This window comes from Aquarana catesbeiana, linkage group LG13, assembly GCF_042186555.1.
Source record: "Aquarana catesbeiana isolate 2022-GZ linkage group LG13, ASM4218655v1, whole genome shotgun sequence".
In the NCBI taxonomy this organism is placed as follows: Eukaryota; Metazoa; Chordata; class Amphibia; order Anura; family Ranidae; genus Aquarana; species Aquarana catesbeiana.
This window is the reverse complement of record NC_133336.1, coordinates 44,451,563-44,466,197: the sequence shown is the minus strand read 5'-3', so window position 1 is coordinate 44,466,197 and position 14,635 is coordinate 44,451,563. Positions and strand designations below refer to the sequence as shown.

The following is a 14,635-nucleotide window of genomic DNA, read 5'->3' as shown; positions in this document are numbered from 1 at the left end:
AGGGGAGGTGGGTCTTTCTCAGCTAAGCACACTCTCCAGTCTGCATTCCTGAGCTAAGAATAAAAAGTAGCTCATAGATTGTGTCAAAAGTCTTCAATCAAGAAAACAACTGGAAAAAAACAAAAAAAAAAAAACAAATATCCACAAATAATAAATATAACAGTCAAAAAACTTATAAGTCTTTCAATATAGGTGAATAAAGTCCTATCGGTGAATGGGGAACAAATAACATGGAATTTCCCACTGAAAACCATGCGTGGATACGGGGAGGCAGATGTTATAACACGGGTGAATCAACAAATCGTCCCCAAGTTGTATCTCATAACGACATGCGATTTGGTAAAGATGGTGTGTAAGAAACTCTTACCAGATGCGATGGACTCCCTTGTCAGCGACAGGGAGTCACTCGAGCGGGTTGCCTCTCAGGGCCAGTGAACGGACATCACAGCTCTGCGAACCTTCTGGGTCAAACTCTGCGCGGATCTCCCGGGGCCGCCAGGTGGGTCCTCCCAAAGGATGGCCGAGGTGCGGATCAGAGGGAACAGTGCGTCACATACAAAAACTGGATTGAAGGCTGGTTGAATCTCTCAGTAGGTATGTGGAGAAAATATAAACAAGCTCCACATAGTGTAGATGAGCAAAAATAGGATTTTTATTGCTAAAAACGCCAGATAACAATAAAATGTGATCACAGAATATAAAATCAAAAATGGGCAACAAGAAGGATGCTGGAAGCGCCCGACGCGTTTCGATCGATGGATCGTCTACTGACCCAGAAGGTTCGCAGAGCTGTGATGTCCGTTCACTGGCCCTGAGAGGCAACCCGCTCGAGTGACTCCCTGTCGCTGACAAGGGAGTCCATCGCATCTGGTAAGAGTTTCTTACACACCATCTTTACCAAATCGCATGTCGTTATGAGATACAACTTGGGGACGATTTGTTGATTCACCCGTGTTATAACATCTGCCTCCCCGTATCCACGCATGGTTTTCAGTGGGACATTCCATGTTATTTGTTCCCCATTCACCGATAGGACTTTATTCACCTATATTGAAAGACTTATAAGTTTTTTCACTGTTATATTTATTATTTGTGGATATTTGTTTTTTTTTTTTTTTTTTTCCAGTTGTTTTCTTGATTGAAGACTTTTGACACAATCTATGCGCTACTTTTTATTTTTATTTTCACATGTTTCTTTGGTTGTTGTCACCTTGTAAGTAGCTGCTCCACACTATATATTTTTTCAATTTAGCGCAGTGTACACTTTTATTATATTCCTGAGCTAAGGGCAGATGGATTCCAGGTGGTAAATGTTACAATAATTATCTGAACTTACTCAAGATGGCTGCAACTAGTGTTTTTCAAGCAACTCCTCAACTACCTATCAGGTGATGAGCAATTTTAAACTTTACCATAAAATAAGCAAACAAAATACGACTATAATAATACGCTTGTTCTATGTCAGGCGAACCTATAGGAGTCGCAGAAGTCGCCATGGCGACCGGGCCCTGTGCTGCAGGGGGCCCTTGAGGGCCCCCTGTATGCTTTGATAGGAAGAGCGGCTGAGACCGAGCTCCCCGATCCTCAGTCGAAGTATAAATCGGCACTCGGGGAGCTCGTCACACCGATTACACCAAAAGTGAAAGCTCAGAGTGCGCTGTCTGCCTCCCCCTACAGTGCAGAAGCGCTAAGGTAAAGTAATGCTGATTTTTAAAAGGCTGTATATATATATATATATATGTATACACACATACACACACAGTGCGTGTGTGTGTGTGTGTATGGAGTTAGCTCGGCAGCGGGTGTGTGTGACCCTCTGGATGGGTTCACCACACAAAATCAGGCACAGCAGACAGCGTTATAGGTGATAAAAAACAAAGGTGCGGTTTATTTAGACTATATGCATTGAAAAATAACAGCAAAACAAAAATAAACATGAAAAGAAATCCTGGTCAGCTTGACCGCTTACTACACACGTAGATTCCCTATCTAACAACCAGGTGCAGCCTTATGCCGCCCCAGTCCCTATTTCAGAAGTTTGCCACACAGGCGTTGACTCACCACACAGGACAGATTTTTTTTTTTTTTTTTTTTTTCCACCACACAGGACAGATCCCACACTCCCCAGTCTACACAAACAGAACTGGTTCCAGGATGGAGCATCTCCCTAAGCATGCTGGGGTGTTTTCTATAGGTCTTAATGAGCCCACGTACTTCAGCTGGGCTCTTTAACGCTTCCCCTGCAGGACTCCCAGCACTCCCCCCTAGTGGTATAAGTTGGCATAAAGCCTGAATCTATTCTAGGGCATACATATTTTCCATCCTGGATACAACCAGGTGATTTTACCTGCCTGCTGTCACAATATATATTATATATATATATATATATATATATGTGTGTGTGCGCGCGTGTGTGCGTACATGTGTGTTTACATGTATGCACATTTTATATATGCGCTTTTAATCCTGACCCCCTATATGTGTACAATCCAGAACAGATTATTTTTTCTTGCTTGTTCATAGTACCAGCAAAAAAATGCTGTTCCTCTGAAAAGCGAACCATGCTCAAGCATTTGACAGCCGGCAAAGAGGCAATATGTTGCCTCCTGATCGCCTGTTTACCCTCTTAAATGCATCATCGCTATGCTGCAACTGCGTTCAATGCACATAAGCCAATGTAAAGAGCACCAATATAAGGAGCATTCTTTCCATTGACCAATGACCATTATTGTAAGGGACATTATTTCCATTGACCACCAATGTAAGGAGAATTATTTCCATTAATAGCCAATGTAAAGGGCATTCTTTCCATTGACCACAAACATAAGGGACATTCTTTCCACTGACCACCAATGTAAGGAGCATTTTTTCCAAGGACCACCAATCTCAGGAGCATTCTTTCTATTGACCACCAATCTAAGGAACATTCTTTCTATTGACCACCAATGTAAGTAGCATTATTTCCATTAACCACCAATGTAAGGGGTATTCTTTCCATGGACCACCAATGTAAGGAGTATTCTTTCCATTAATAACCAATGTAAAGTGCATTCTTTCCAGTGACCAGTGACCACCAATGTGGATATTCTATTTATAGACCACTAATGTAAAGACCATTCTTTCCACTAACCACTAATGTAAGGAACATTCTTCCCACTGATCACCAATGTAAGGAGCATTCTTCTCACTGATCACCAATGTAAGGAACATTCTTCCCACTGATCACCAATGTAAGGAGCATTCTTCCCACTGATCACCAATGTAAGGAGCATTCTTCTCACTGATCACCAATGTAAGGAGCATTCTTCACACTGATCACCAACGTAAGGAACATTCTTCTCACTGATCACCAGTGTAAGGAACATTCTTCCCACTGATCACCAATGTAAGGAGCATTCTTCCCACTGATCACAATGTAAGGAGCATTCTTCCCACTGATCACCAATGTAAGGAACATTCTTCTCACTGATCACCAATGTAAGGAACATTCTTCTCACTGATCACCAATGTAAGGAACATTCTTCTCACTGATCACCAATGTAAGGAACATTCTTTCCACTGATCAGCAATGTAAACAGCATTCTTCCCACTGATCATCAATGTGGATATTCTTTTCTTAGACCACTAATGTAAGGGGCATTTTTCCATTGACCACTAATGTAAGTGTAGCAAGGTCTCCGGCCTTGTCCAGTCTAATGAGGAACTCCAAGGCCAAAGATGGGTGACATCCTTCAATATGTAGTGGGTTGTAAGGCATAGTGAGTGCAAAGATGGTGAAAGTCATTGGGGGCCAGACACTTCTTGGATGTAAAAGAGGTTTTATTTCTTTTGACGGTCCTTTTTGTATTTTTTGGGGGAAAGAGGGTTAGGGCCAGGACACCCGTAAGTAGTTATAGATTCAATTAGCAGACTCTGAGACTTCAATAGGAGAAAGGATAAAAAATGCAGCGCTAGTGTGTAACAAAGTGCGAAAGTGAAATATCACCGCATCACAAATATAAAGCTGATAGTACCTTGTAGGTCAGATATCAACGTGAACAATATACAACAACAAAAGGACAAACAAATCAGGAAAGTTTGTCACAGGTAGATGAAAATGTCCATGTAAGACAGCAAAAAAAAAACCTGCAACTAAAACTGTCTGTGATAAACCAAAAAAGCAGGAGATTCTTCAGTAAAATGAAAGTCCTATGTGTAGATGATGCCTGTAGATGATAGTAAATCAACCACTATATGTGACAGGAATAACCTCTTCATAAGATATTTGCCGCATCAAGATGGAAATATTGAAGGAATGGGTACGCTTACCATGAGAAGTGGACACACTCACCATATAGCGGTGGGTCAATCAGATGTTTGGATTCAACAATCCGGCAGATATTTGATGGAAGGAGCTGGTGTGGAGATACGCCTCAAAACTTCCGTCAAAATCCGTGGTAAGCAAATGGTGTAGCTAGGACAGCCCGGCTAACGAACTTGGACACCATCCGATGGTCACACTTGATAGGATGTACCAAATCCAAATGGTGTCACATCAAACCATAAAAAAGGAAAGAAGAGAAGGGCCTCCAAAACAGTATCGCGTGGTGTCAGAAAGCACAAAGGCTCAGCAACCCGACATGTTTCGGACAAAAGTCCTTCAACTGGGGCTTATGCCCCAGTTGAAGGACTTTTGTCCGAAACATGTCGGGTTGCTGAGACTTTGTGCTTTCTGACACCACGCGATACTGTTTTTTATCCTTTACTTTTTATGTGATCACTCCCTGTACCCACCCGACTAGGTGGATTGTACTGTTCAGCTTTTTGCTCTTTTGATAAATTTTTATTTTTGGATTTACGCACTGTGGAGGCCCTTCTCTTCTTTCCTTTTTTTATGGTTTGATGTGACACCATTTGGAGTTCGTACATCCTATCAAGTGTGACCATCGGACCATACAGTGGTGGCCACACCTTTGGGTTCATAGTAGCACTTGTAAATGCTACGCTGGCTGCTAAAAATAATAGAACATAGGGCTATCAATTATTAAACAGCAACAAACTTGATTCACCTGGATTTGCCCAACCTCGTTCAGACTGAGGCAATTTCAATAATACAGAGTCAGCGCATTATGAAAAACTTATATAACTCTGCATTGTATATTTTTAACCCATATGCTGCCTGCAAGGTTTTAACTCCAGCAAAAGGTAGATGACAACACCTCTGCAAATGTTGGCAAAAGCAACTATACACAATGCAGAGAACTTACCAAAAAATATAGATACAGAAAAATAATATGCATGGCGTGGGGACTCATAGCAGCCAATCAAAGCAAAACAAAAGCAAAACTGTTTGCTGTAACTGATTAAAACAAGTGAGCTGGAGCTTGGCTTCAATTTGTTAGTGTATTTAAATCTGCGTCAGTGGCGGCCTGTCCATGCAGGGCGCAGGGGGGCCGCCCCCCTAATCCATGCACCCGTCCCCTAATCTACATGCAGGGCGCCAGGCGCATGGCTTACAATGGGATTTTTTTTTCTTGAAGTACATGATTAGAGCCCAAGGCTCTAATTGGCTTCAGAAAAGGGTGGACTCGGGGCGCAGAGCACTGCGCCCCAAGCCCACCCACTTGTGTGACCATAGTTAATTATTATTCGGTATTGTCTTCCTGATTCTCTCCCTGGCCAATCAGGAAGCCCGAGTTGGCTAGGGAGTCTTGCCAACCCCCCCCCCCAAATATTGAGTAGCAGCTGCTACTGATTTGCGTGTACATTTAACATTAAACCCCCCCCCCAAAGGCAATGCTGCTGTCCAAAGGTGCCCCCTGTGCTCCTTCATCCAGAGTGGGGGCACTCTAATACAGGAAGTGTGTTACTGGCCAGATCACCAGGTGAAAACAGAGGGGGAAAAAGCCAAAGAAAAGGTTTGGTTTTGGTTTTAATACCAATGAAGCTCCAGTTAGAAATGCTATTCGTTAGGGTTGGTTGCATCTGGTGGATTTGTCTGTGCAGAAAAAATCTGTAATCAAGAGAGCAGAGTCTTATACAATGTGTCATGGAACAAAACATTTTAATATCAAGAGTGGACCAATGCAGTACAGCGTCATTACATGGTACAGGGTGCTGTGATTGGACCCATGTGATTGGTTCCATGTGATCACTGGTGGTGACCAATCGCAGATCACACACAGTAGTAAACAATGATGTCATGAATGGATTCCATTCACAGCTACTGTTTACTATGTGCCGTGTCATCACACAGCGATCACGTGGCATCTGGGCCACTCACAGTGGGCGAATACCAAGCAACACAATCCGCTGTGTCCGGTGGTTGTATATTACACCGCTGTGCGCCCAAAGGGGAGCGCGCAGTGCGCATGTGCACCCTGACGTACAGGTATGTTGCGGTGCCTGGGGGAGCAGTAAATGCTGGCAGTTGGAAAATGGTTAGTCCTCATCAGATGTGGTCAACTCCACCCTATACAGTATTCCTCTCTTCAAAGGGGACAACATTCACCCATTAAAGAGACACTAAATAGTATCCTTGTTTCTATAAAATAATATATACACATCCACTACTTCATGGGCTTGTAATCTATTTTCTTATTCCATTTTTTCTTATTGCAATTTTCAACTTTTGTGTAACAAACTCCGTGAGCTCCAAAACCTCTCCTTTTCCCCTCACTTCTGTTTGTTTGGAACCAGCAGTGCACATTAGTTGCTGTCATGTACATTGCTCTATGCACATTACAAATCCCATAGTCCATCTCAGGAGTGAGCAAGAGAGGGCGGCTACATACAGTGGGACCTCGGAGATCGAACGTAGCCCCTCTCTAACAGGGAGTCAGATCACAGCAGCAAAATAAAAAAATAATAATTTGGAGGAGGCTGAGAGTAACAAAAGGGATTTTTTTTGAGTTAAGAATATTTACTTGAATAGAATTTTTGCTTTTTAAATCCAGAGTTTATTGTCCCTTTAAATCCTGTATCATGCTGAGGAGCTATAAAATGCAGTCATTCAGGTTTCTCATATTGCCCCACCATGCACTGCACAGCCCTCGTATTATTGTAGAGGCCCCAGTCTGAGGGAGGTTGGACCAATCCAGGAAATTGTTTGTTGTTGGCCTTTGTCCTATTTTCAGCAGCCGGCTTTGAATTGAGAAGAGTTGTTGTCAGCCAAAAGGCTTCTGCAGCTTCTCGGTGACAATGTGGGCTCTTGTTTTCTGGATTTTTGCTCTTCTGCTATCCCTGGCCTCCGTGTCTTTTATCCTATTCTGCGGATATATCTTCTACATACACAGGAAATATGACCACATTCCTGGACCCCCCAGAGACAGGTAAGTGAAAACTTATTTTAACATTTGGCACCTTTTTGGAGGGGAGGGGAGGAACAGATACCTCGTTTTGACAGGTATCCGCTCCCGCTTCCGGCTGATTTCACCGCGACTAGATCACCCGGAAGTTTGGTCCCCCTCCTCCTTCCCCCACCGCCAGGCCATTCACAAAGTGCAGCGCACTTCACGCACGCGTAGTAGGGTACCGACTGTGAAGCCACAAGGCACACTGCCAGTTTCCCTTACAGGCAATGGCAGTATTTGTAACTGCTGACTTTTATTTTTTTCTAAAGGAGCTGGAGCTCCGCTTTACAGTAGAGCTCAGTCCAATCAATAAACTAAGATTTAGCCTAGGTTCACATTGAAGCGATTTGGCATGTCAAATCGGAAGCAATTGCCAGAAATGGCACCGTCCGATTCTCAAAAGTGGTTTCTGAATTACTTTTGGCGACTTCAGGGTGCGATTTCCATAGACATCTGTGCAGCAATCCCCACAGATGTCTCTGAAATTACCCTCTGAAAGTCGGGACTGACATGCGGGAATGAAATCGTGCGAGTTCAGCTGTCTGTGTGAACCTGGGCTTAACATGATAATGCCATTCCAAAAGTTGTTTTTAACCACTTCCGGACCGCCGCACGCCGATGTACGTCCAAACTTTGGCGGCGGATATCGTTGTTATGGCATCCCCATACGGTATCCCCATTTTCGTGCGGCGGTCGTCTTCCAGATAAAAGTGGTCCCTGCGGCGGATTCGCCGCGAGATCACTTTTATCAGTGGCGGGAGAGCCCCCCCGCTCCCGCCGCGATCCGGTGCCCTCCGCCGCTTACCGGAGCCGTCGGTAGCGGCGGAGGCGATCGCGTCCGTCTCCCTTCTGTGCCTGGAGACGAGTGAGGCTAAGATGGCGCCCACTCGTCTCCATGACACTGCTGGGCGGAAGCGACGTCAAAACGTTTACATCAGATAAAAGTGGTCCCTACGGCGGATTCGCCGCGAGATTACTTTTATCGGTGGCGGGAGAGGAGCCCCCCCCTCCCGCCGCGATCCGGTGCCCTCCGCCGCTTACCGGAGCCGTCGGTAGCGGCGGAGGCCATTGCTTCCGTCTCCCTTCTGTGCCTGGAGACGAGTGAGGCTAAGATGGCGCCCACTCGTCTCCATGACACTGCTGGGCGGAAGCCACGTCAAAACGTTTACATCAGATAAAAGTGGTCCCTACGGCGGATTCGCCGCGAGATTACTTTTATCGGTGGCGGGAGAGGGGCCCCCCCTCCCGCCGCGATCCGGTGCCCTCCGCCGCTTACCGGAGCCGTCGGTAGCGGCGGAGGCCATCGCGTCCGTCTCCCTTCTGTGCCTGGAGACGAGTGAGGCTAAGATGGCGCCCACTCGTCTCCATGACACTGTTGGGCGGAAGCGACGTCAAAACGTCACTTCCGCCCACGCCTCTTAAAAGGCACATTTTTTTCAATGTCATTTTTTTAAATGACTTTTTTTTTTTTTTTTTTTTTATTGCATTTTAGTGTAAATATGAGATCTGAGGTCTTTTTGACCCCAGATCTCATATTTAAAGTGGGGTTCCACCCAAAAAAACAAAAATACCTGGAAAAATTCTAAAAAAAAAACAAAAAAACATTTGGATATTTTTTTTTTTTCACTTACCTCTAAATGCCTGTTGCTAGGTGGTCTCTCGTAGTCTGCCTGTTCCTTTGCCTGGGCTGGTGACATCACTTCCCCCTCGGCACAGGAAGGGCTCCGCTCTGCTCCCTCCCTCCTGTCAATCATCTGGGACCCATTACAGGTCTCAGGTGATTGAGCGGCCAATCACGGCGCGCGGCGCCGCTCGCGCATGCGCAGTTTGTGCCAGGCTGTGAAGCCACAGCCCGGCGCCCACAGTTGAAATGCCGGCGCCGACGAGCGGAGGGGGGGGCGAGCGGGGCTTCGATCCCCCGCATCGCTGGACCCTGGGACAGGTGAGTGCCCAATTAAAAGTCAGCAGCTGCAGTATTTGTAGCTGCTGACTTTTAATTAATTTTTTTTTTGACGGCCCCCCTGGGTGGAACTCCTCTTTAAGAGATCCTGTCATGCTTTTTTCTATTACAAGGGATGTTTACATTCCTTTTAATAGGAATAAAAGTGACACAATTTTCTTTTTTTTTTAAAACAGTGTAAAAATAATGTAAAATAAATAATAAAAACAAAAATTAAAAAAAAAAAAAAAACCCCGTCCTGACGAGCTCGCGCGCAGAAGCGAGCGCATACGTGAGTAGCGCCCGCATATGAAAACGGTGGTCAAACCACACATGTGAGGTATCGCCGCGACCGGTAGAGCGAGAGCAATAATTCTACCCTAGACCTCCTCTGTAACGCAAAACATGCAACCTGTAGAATTTTTTAAACATCGCCTATGGAGATTTTTGAGGGTTAAAGTTTGACGCCATTCCACGAGCGGGAGCAATTTTGAAGCGTGACATGTTGGGTATCAATTTACTTGGCGTAACATTATCTTTCACAATATAAAAAAAAATTGGGCTAACTTTACTGTTGTCTTATTTTTTCATTCAAAAAAGTGAATTTTTTCCAAAAAAAGTGCGCTTATAAGACCGCAGCGCAAATACGGTGCAAAAAAAGTATTGCATTGACTGCCATTTTATTCTCTAGGGTGTTAGAAAAAAACAAAATATAATGTTTGGGGGTTCTAAGTAATTTTCTAGCAAAAAAACCTGTTTTAAACATGTAAACACCTAAAATCCAAAATGAGGCTGGTCCTTAAGTGGTTAAGCTTCCTAAGGTCCCTTTCACACTGGGGCGAGGGCGGCGTCGGCAGTTAAGCGCCGCCATTGTTAGCGGTCGGTACTCGGCCGCTAGCGGAGCGGTTTGACCCCCCCCCCGCTAGTGGCCGAGAAAGGGTTAAAAACCACCACAAAGCGCCTCTCCAGAGGCGCTTTGCCGGCGGTATAGCCGCGCTGTCCCATTGATTTCAATGGGCAGGAGCGGTGAAGGAGCAGTGTATACACTGCTCCTTCACCGCTCCAAAGATGCTGCTAGCAGGACTTTTTTTCCCGTCCTGCTAGCGCACCACCCTCGGGACTTTCACACTGGAGAGACGGCAGCGGCTGCTTCGGGTCGGTTTGCAGGCGCTATTTTTAGCACAATAGCGCCTGCAAACTGCCCCAGTGCGAAAGGGGCCTAATGGCGGCCATACAAACTTTGATTTTTTTTACCTGATAAATGTACGATTCAGTCAATTTGCCAGGGCAGAATATTTTTGATCAGTTTGCATCACTGAGCATCACTGAAATACTTTGTTCATGAATACGATGATATTTCAATTGATCAGATAGATAATAATTGACAACCTGCGATCATTAGTTAGGCCCCATTCACATCTGTGTGTTGCACTAATATGTGTTTAGTTGCGTGACTTATGATGAAAGCATCAAAAAAAAGCTCCAGGCAGGTCATGCATCACACTGCATTTCCTTTGGAGTGGATAAAGTTACCAGCCATTGAACAAAGCTGGTAATAAATTAATATCCATTTCCAACCCATCAGAACACATGTAATGTATTGTTTTCTCAGTGGTTATTTCAGAAAACTATACCGCATTTTGGCCACTATACAGAGCTGACGATACAGACATTAAAGCGGTTGTATACCCAAAAAAACAAAACAAAACAAAAACCTGTAAGGCAAAGGCATAATGAGCTAGTATGCACCGCATACTAGCTCATTATGAAATACTTACCTTACAACGAAGCTCACACAGGGCCGCCCGGTCACATCTGAGGAAGCTAAAATGTTCCCACTGCGTTTCTTCCGGGTTCGCGGCTCCGGCGCTGTGAGTGGCTGGAGTTGTGATGACGTCACTCCCGTGCATACGTGCGGGAGTCCTCCATTCCGGCAAGTTCTGCCATGATGCGCCGAACCTTCACCGGACCTTCACTGCGCATGCGCCGCTGATGTCAGTGGCTGCATGCAAGGTGAATATCTCCTAAATCGTACAAGTTTAGAAGATATTCATTTTACCTACAGGTAAAATTATAGGCTTATTATAGGCTTACCTGTAGGTAAAAATGACCAAGCGGACATTACAACCGCTTTAATCCCTTACAAAAATGACGGTGACATTTCATTCAGCTTGGGTGAATGCTTCAGACATTCGGGCAACAAATGTTTTATAAACAGACCCCTAAGGCTCCATTCACACCTGAGCGCAGCAATTTACTGGCGTTTTCTCTGGCGTTTTTTTAACTGTTTTTGCAGCTTTATAAGCGTATTACAGGCGTTTTATAGCTTCAGGCGTTTTTGTTTAGCCAATAGAAAGCACTAGGGGGAGGAGAGGGAGAGGAATTTAGGGGTGGAGAGCTGCTGTTTAAACTGTCTATGAGGCCAAAAATCTATGAGGCCAAAAAAGAAGCTCATGTATTTTTTTGAGCGACAGGCGTTTTGCTTCAGGTGACAGAACGCTCGGATGTGAACAGGGGCCATTGAAATAAATGGGATTTGTTTTTTTGAGAGTTTTTAAAGCTACAAGCTTGAAGTATAAAATCGCTCAGGTGTGAACGGGGCCTAAGCTTGGGTTCACACTATTGTGAATTGGATGTGGGTTTCCCCGCATCCAATTGCCGGCTCTCTATGGAGCCGGTTCACACATCTCCGCAGCGGCTCCAGTGAGAATTGCACAGGAGTCCGGTTCGTCTTTTGGTCCCTTTCAGGTCCTAATTCAGCCAAAAATTCGGGCTGAAATTGGACCTGAAACAGTAAATGGAGCAGTGTTAATTTTGGCAGCAAATTTTGATTCAGTTTTAGTCTTATCCCGCGTACACACGATAGGATTTTCCAACAACAAAATCCATGTTTTTTTTCCGACGGATGTTGGCTCAAACTTGTCTTGCATACACACAATCACACAAATCTTGTCGGAAATTCCGAACGTCAAGAACGCGGTGACGTACAACGCGTACGATGAGCCGAGAAAAATGAAGTTCAATAGCCAGTGCGGCTCTTCTGCTTGATTCCGAGCATGCGTGGAACTTTGTGCGTCGGAATTATGTACACACGATCAGAATTTACGACAACGGGTTTTGTTGTCTGAAAATTTGAGATCCAGATCTCAAATTTTGTGTGACGGAAATTCCGATGGAAAAATTTCGATGGAGCCTACACACATCGGAATTTCCGACAACAAGCTCCCATCGAACATTTTCTGGCATAATATCGACCGTGTGTACAGGGGCATAAGTCTTAGGACTAAAATGGCATTTTAGTTTTAGTCCCATTTTAGTCTTCTGAAATTGTTTTAGTTATAGTCGTATTTAGTCGACTAAATCTCCAGTACATTTTAGTCAACTAAAACTCATTTTAGTCATCTAAAATCTAATGGGTGTAATTAAATTGTAATGCATTAGTTAACAATTCTCTACAATTTCCAAACTCATTATATACTGCTGGAGTGAAAAATCTCATATATTATTTATAGTGGAGTTCCACCCCAAAAAAAAAATAAATTAGTAATGTGCTCAAAAAAAAAAAAAAAAAAAAAAAAAAAACATTTAGAGAACAATTTTTTTTTTACTCACCTCTAAATGCCTGTTGCTAGGGGGTCCATCGTAGTCTGCCTCCTTCGGTGCCTGGGCTCCTGACATCACTTCCCTCGGCACAAGAAGGGAGATCGCCTCTCCACCCTCCCTCTTGTCAATCATCTGGGACACGTGACCGATCCCAGATGATTGCGGGGCCAGTGACGGTGCGCAGCGCGGCTCGCGCATGTGCAGTGGGTGCCTGGCTGTGGCTTCATACCCGGGCGCCCACAGTTAAAATGCCGGCGCCGCCGAGCGGAGGGGGAGACGAGCGGGGTTTCGATCCCTCGCATCGCTGGACCCTGGGACAGGTAAGTGTCTGATTATTAAAAGTCAGCAGCTGCAGTATTTGTAGCTGCTGACTTTTAATTTTTTTTTTTTTTTTTTTTAATGGGAACCCCGCTTTAAGATATTGAGGTATGAACATGCACTACAGACCAGTGTTCATTTTGAAGTCAAATTTCAGTTTAGTTTTAGTCTTATGTTGCGCACACACGAGTGGCTTTTCCGTCAGAAAAATCTGATGGTTTTTCGGACGGAATTCCGCTCAAGCTTGGCTTGCATACACACGGTCACACAAAAGTTTGCTGAACTTTCGACCGTCAAGAACGCGGTGACGTACAACACTAAGACAAGCCGAGAAAATGAAGTTCAATGCTTCCGAGCATGCGTTGAATTGTTTCCGAGCATGCGTAGGAATTTTGTGCGTCAGAATGTGTACAGACGATCGGAATTTCAGATCGTAACTTTTTCCGACCGAAAAACTGAGAACCTGCTCTCAATCTGTCTGGAATTCGGCCAGCAAAAGTCTGATGGAGCATACACACGGTCGCATTTTCCGACCAAAAGCTCTCATCGGTCTTTTGTTGGCCGAATTTCCGATCGTGTGTACGGGGCATTAGTCTTTTGACTAAAATGGCATTTTAGTTTTAGTCCCATTTTAGTCTTTTGACTAAAATGCCATTTTAGTTTTAGTCGTACTTTAGTCATCTCAGTTGTTTTAGTCGTATTTTAGTCGACTAAAATAGTATTCATTTAGTCGACTAAAATGTTTTAGTCGACAAAATTAACACTGGAATGGAGACGCACCGGACTCATGGCTGTGAGCTGGAGCATGCTGCGGTGTAAACCAAGCCTAAATGTCCTTCAGATAAGTTCAACACTGCAATTATAACTAAAAATATGTGCGTACAAAACACAATCTGCTGTATCATTCATAGGAAATTATTTTCACTTTTAGCTTCCTCTTTGGACATTCTACCACAACATTGAAGCACATGAAGAAAAATGAGCTTGTGTATGACTTGTTTTTTGAGTGGTAAGTTTATCATAAGCAATCATTTATCTTACATTATACTGGGGAGGCGTGACATATGGAAAAAAAAAATAAATTAGCCAAAGTCAACAAATTTATTTGAGATTATGAAAAAAGTGATTACATTTGCCATCTTGCTAATATGGATATAATAAAGCAGCCTTTTTTGGTTCCCCTGGGATGCCATGAACACATGATGCAGTCTGCCCTGAATCAATTTAATGCGCTGCCATGGTGTGGGCCAGCCAGGGCCGGGACAAGGAGTGGGTAGGAGGGGCGGCTGCCCTGGGCACCGTGGTATCATGTGAGGTGGGGCAGGGGGGGCACTACAAGGAGATTTGGAGGGGAGGGGTATTTGTGTTGAGAAGGGGAATTTGGGGGGGGGGGGGGGGGGGGCAACAGGAGATAAGAAGTATTCTAGGAGAGCAGATTTGGGGA

The 14,635-nt window shown here is 44.5% G+C and overlaps 1 protein-coding gene across 3 annotated transcripts in view; it reads left to right on the top strand.

The window, feature by feature from the left end:
* The window catches only part of LOC141117196 (cholesterol 24-hydroxylase-like), an 80,803-nt gene that overhangs the window by 30,785 nt on the left and 35,383 nt on the right, over positions 1-14,635 (top strand). For 2 of the 3 annotated variants that reach the window (XM_073609900.1, XM_073609901.1), the window contains one exon: positions 14,123-14,200. In XM_073609900.1, the coding sequence (XP_073466001.1) occupies positions 14,123-14,200 (78 nt within the window). Of the gene's footprint in view, positions 1-7,049; positions 7,311-14,122; positions 14,201-14,635 lie in introns of those variants that run through there. The other variant, XM_073609899.1, reaches the window with a different exon arrangement.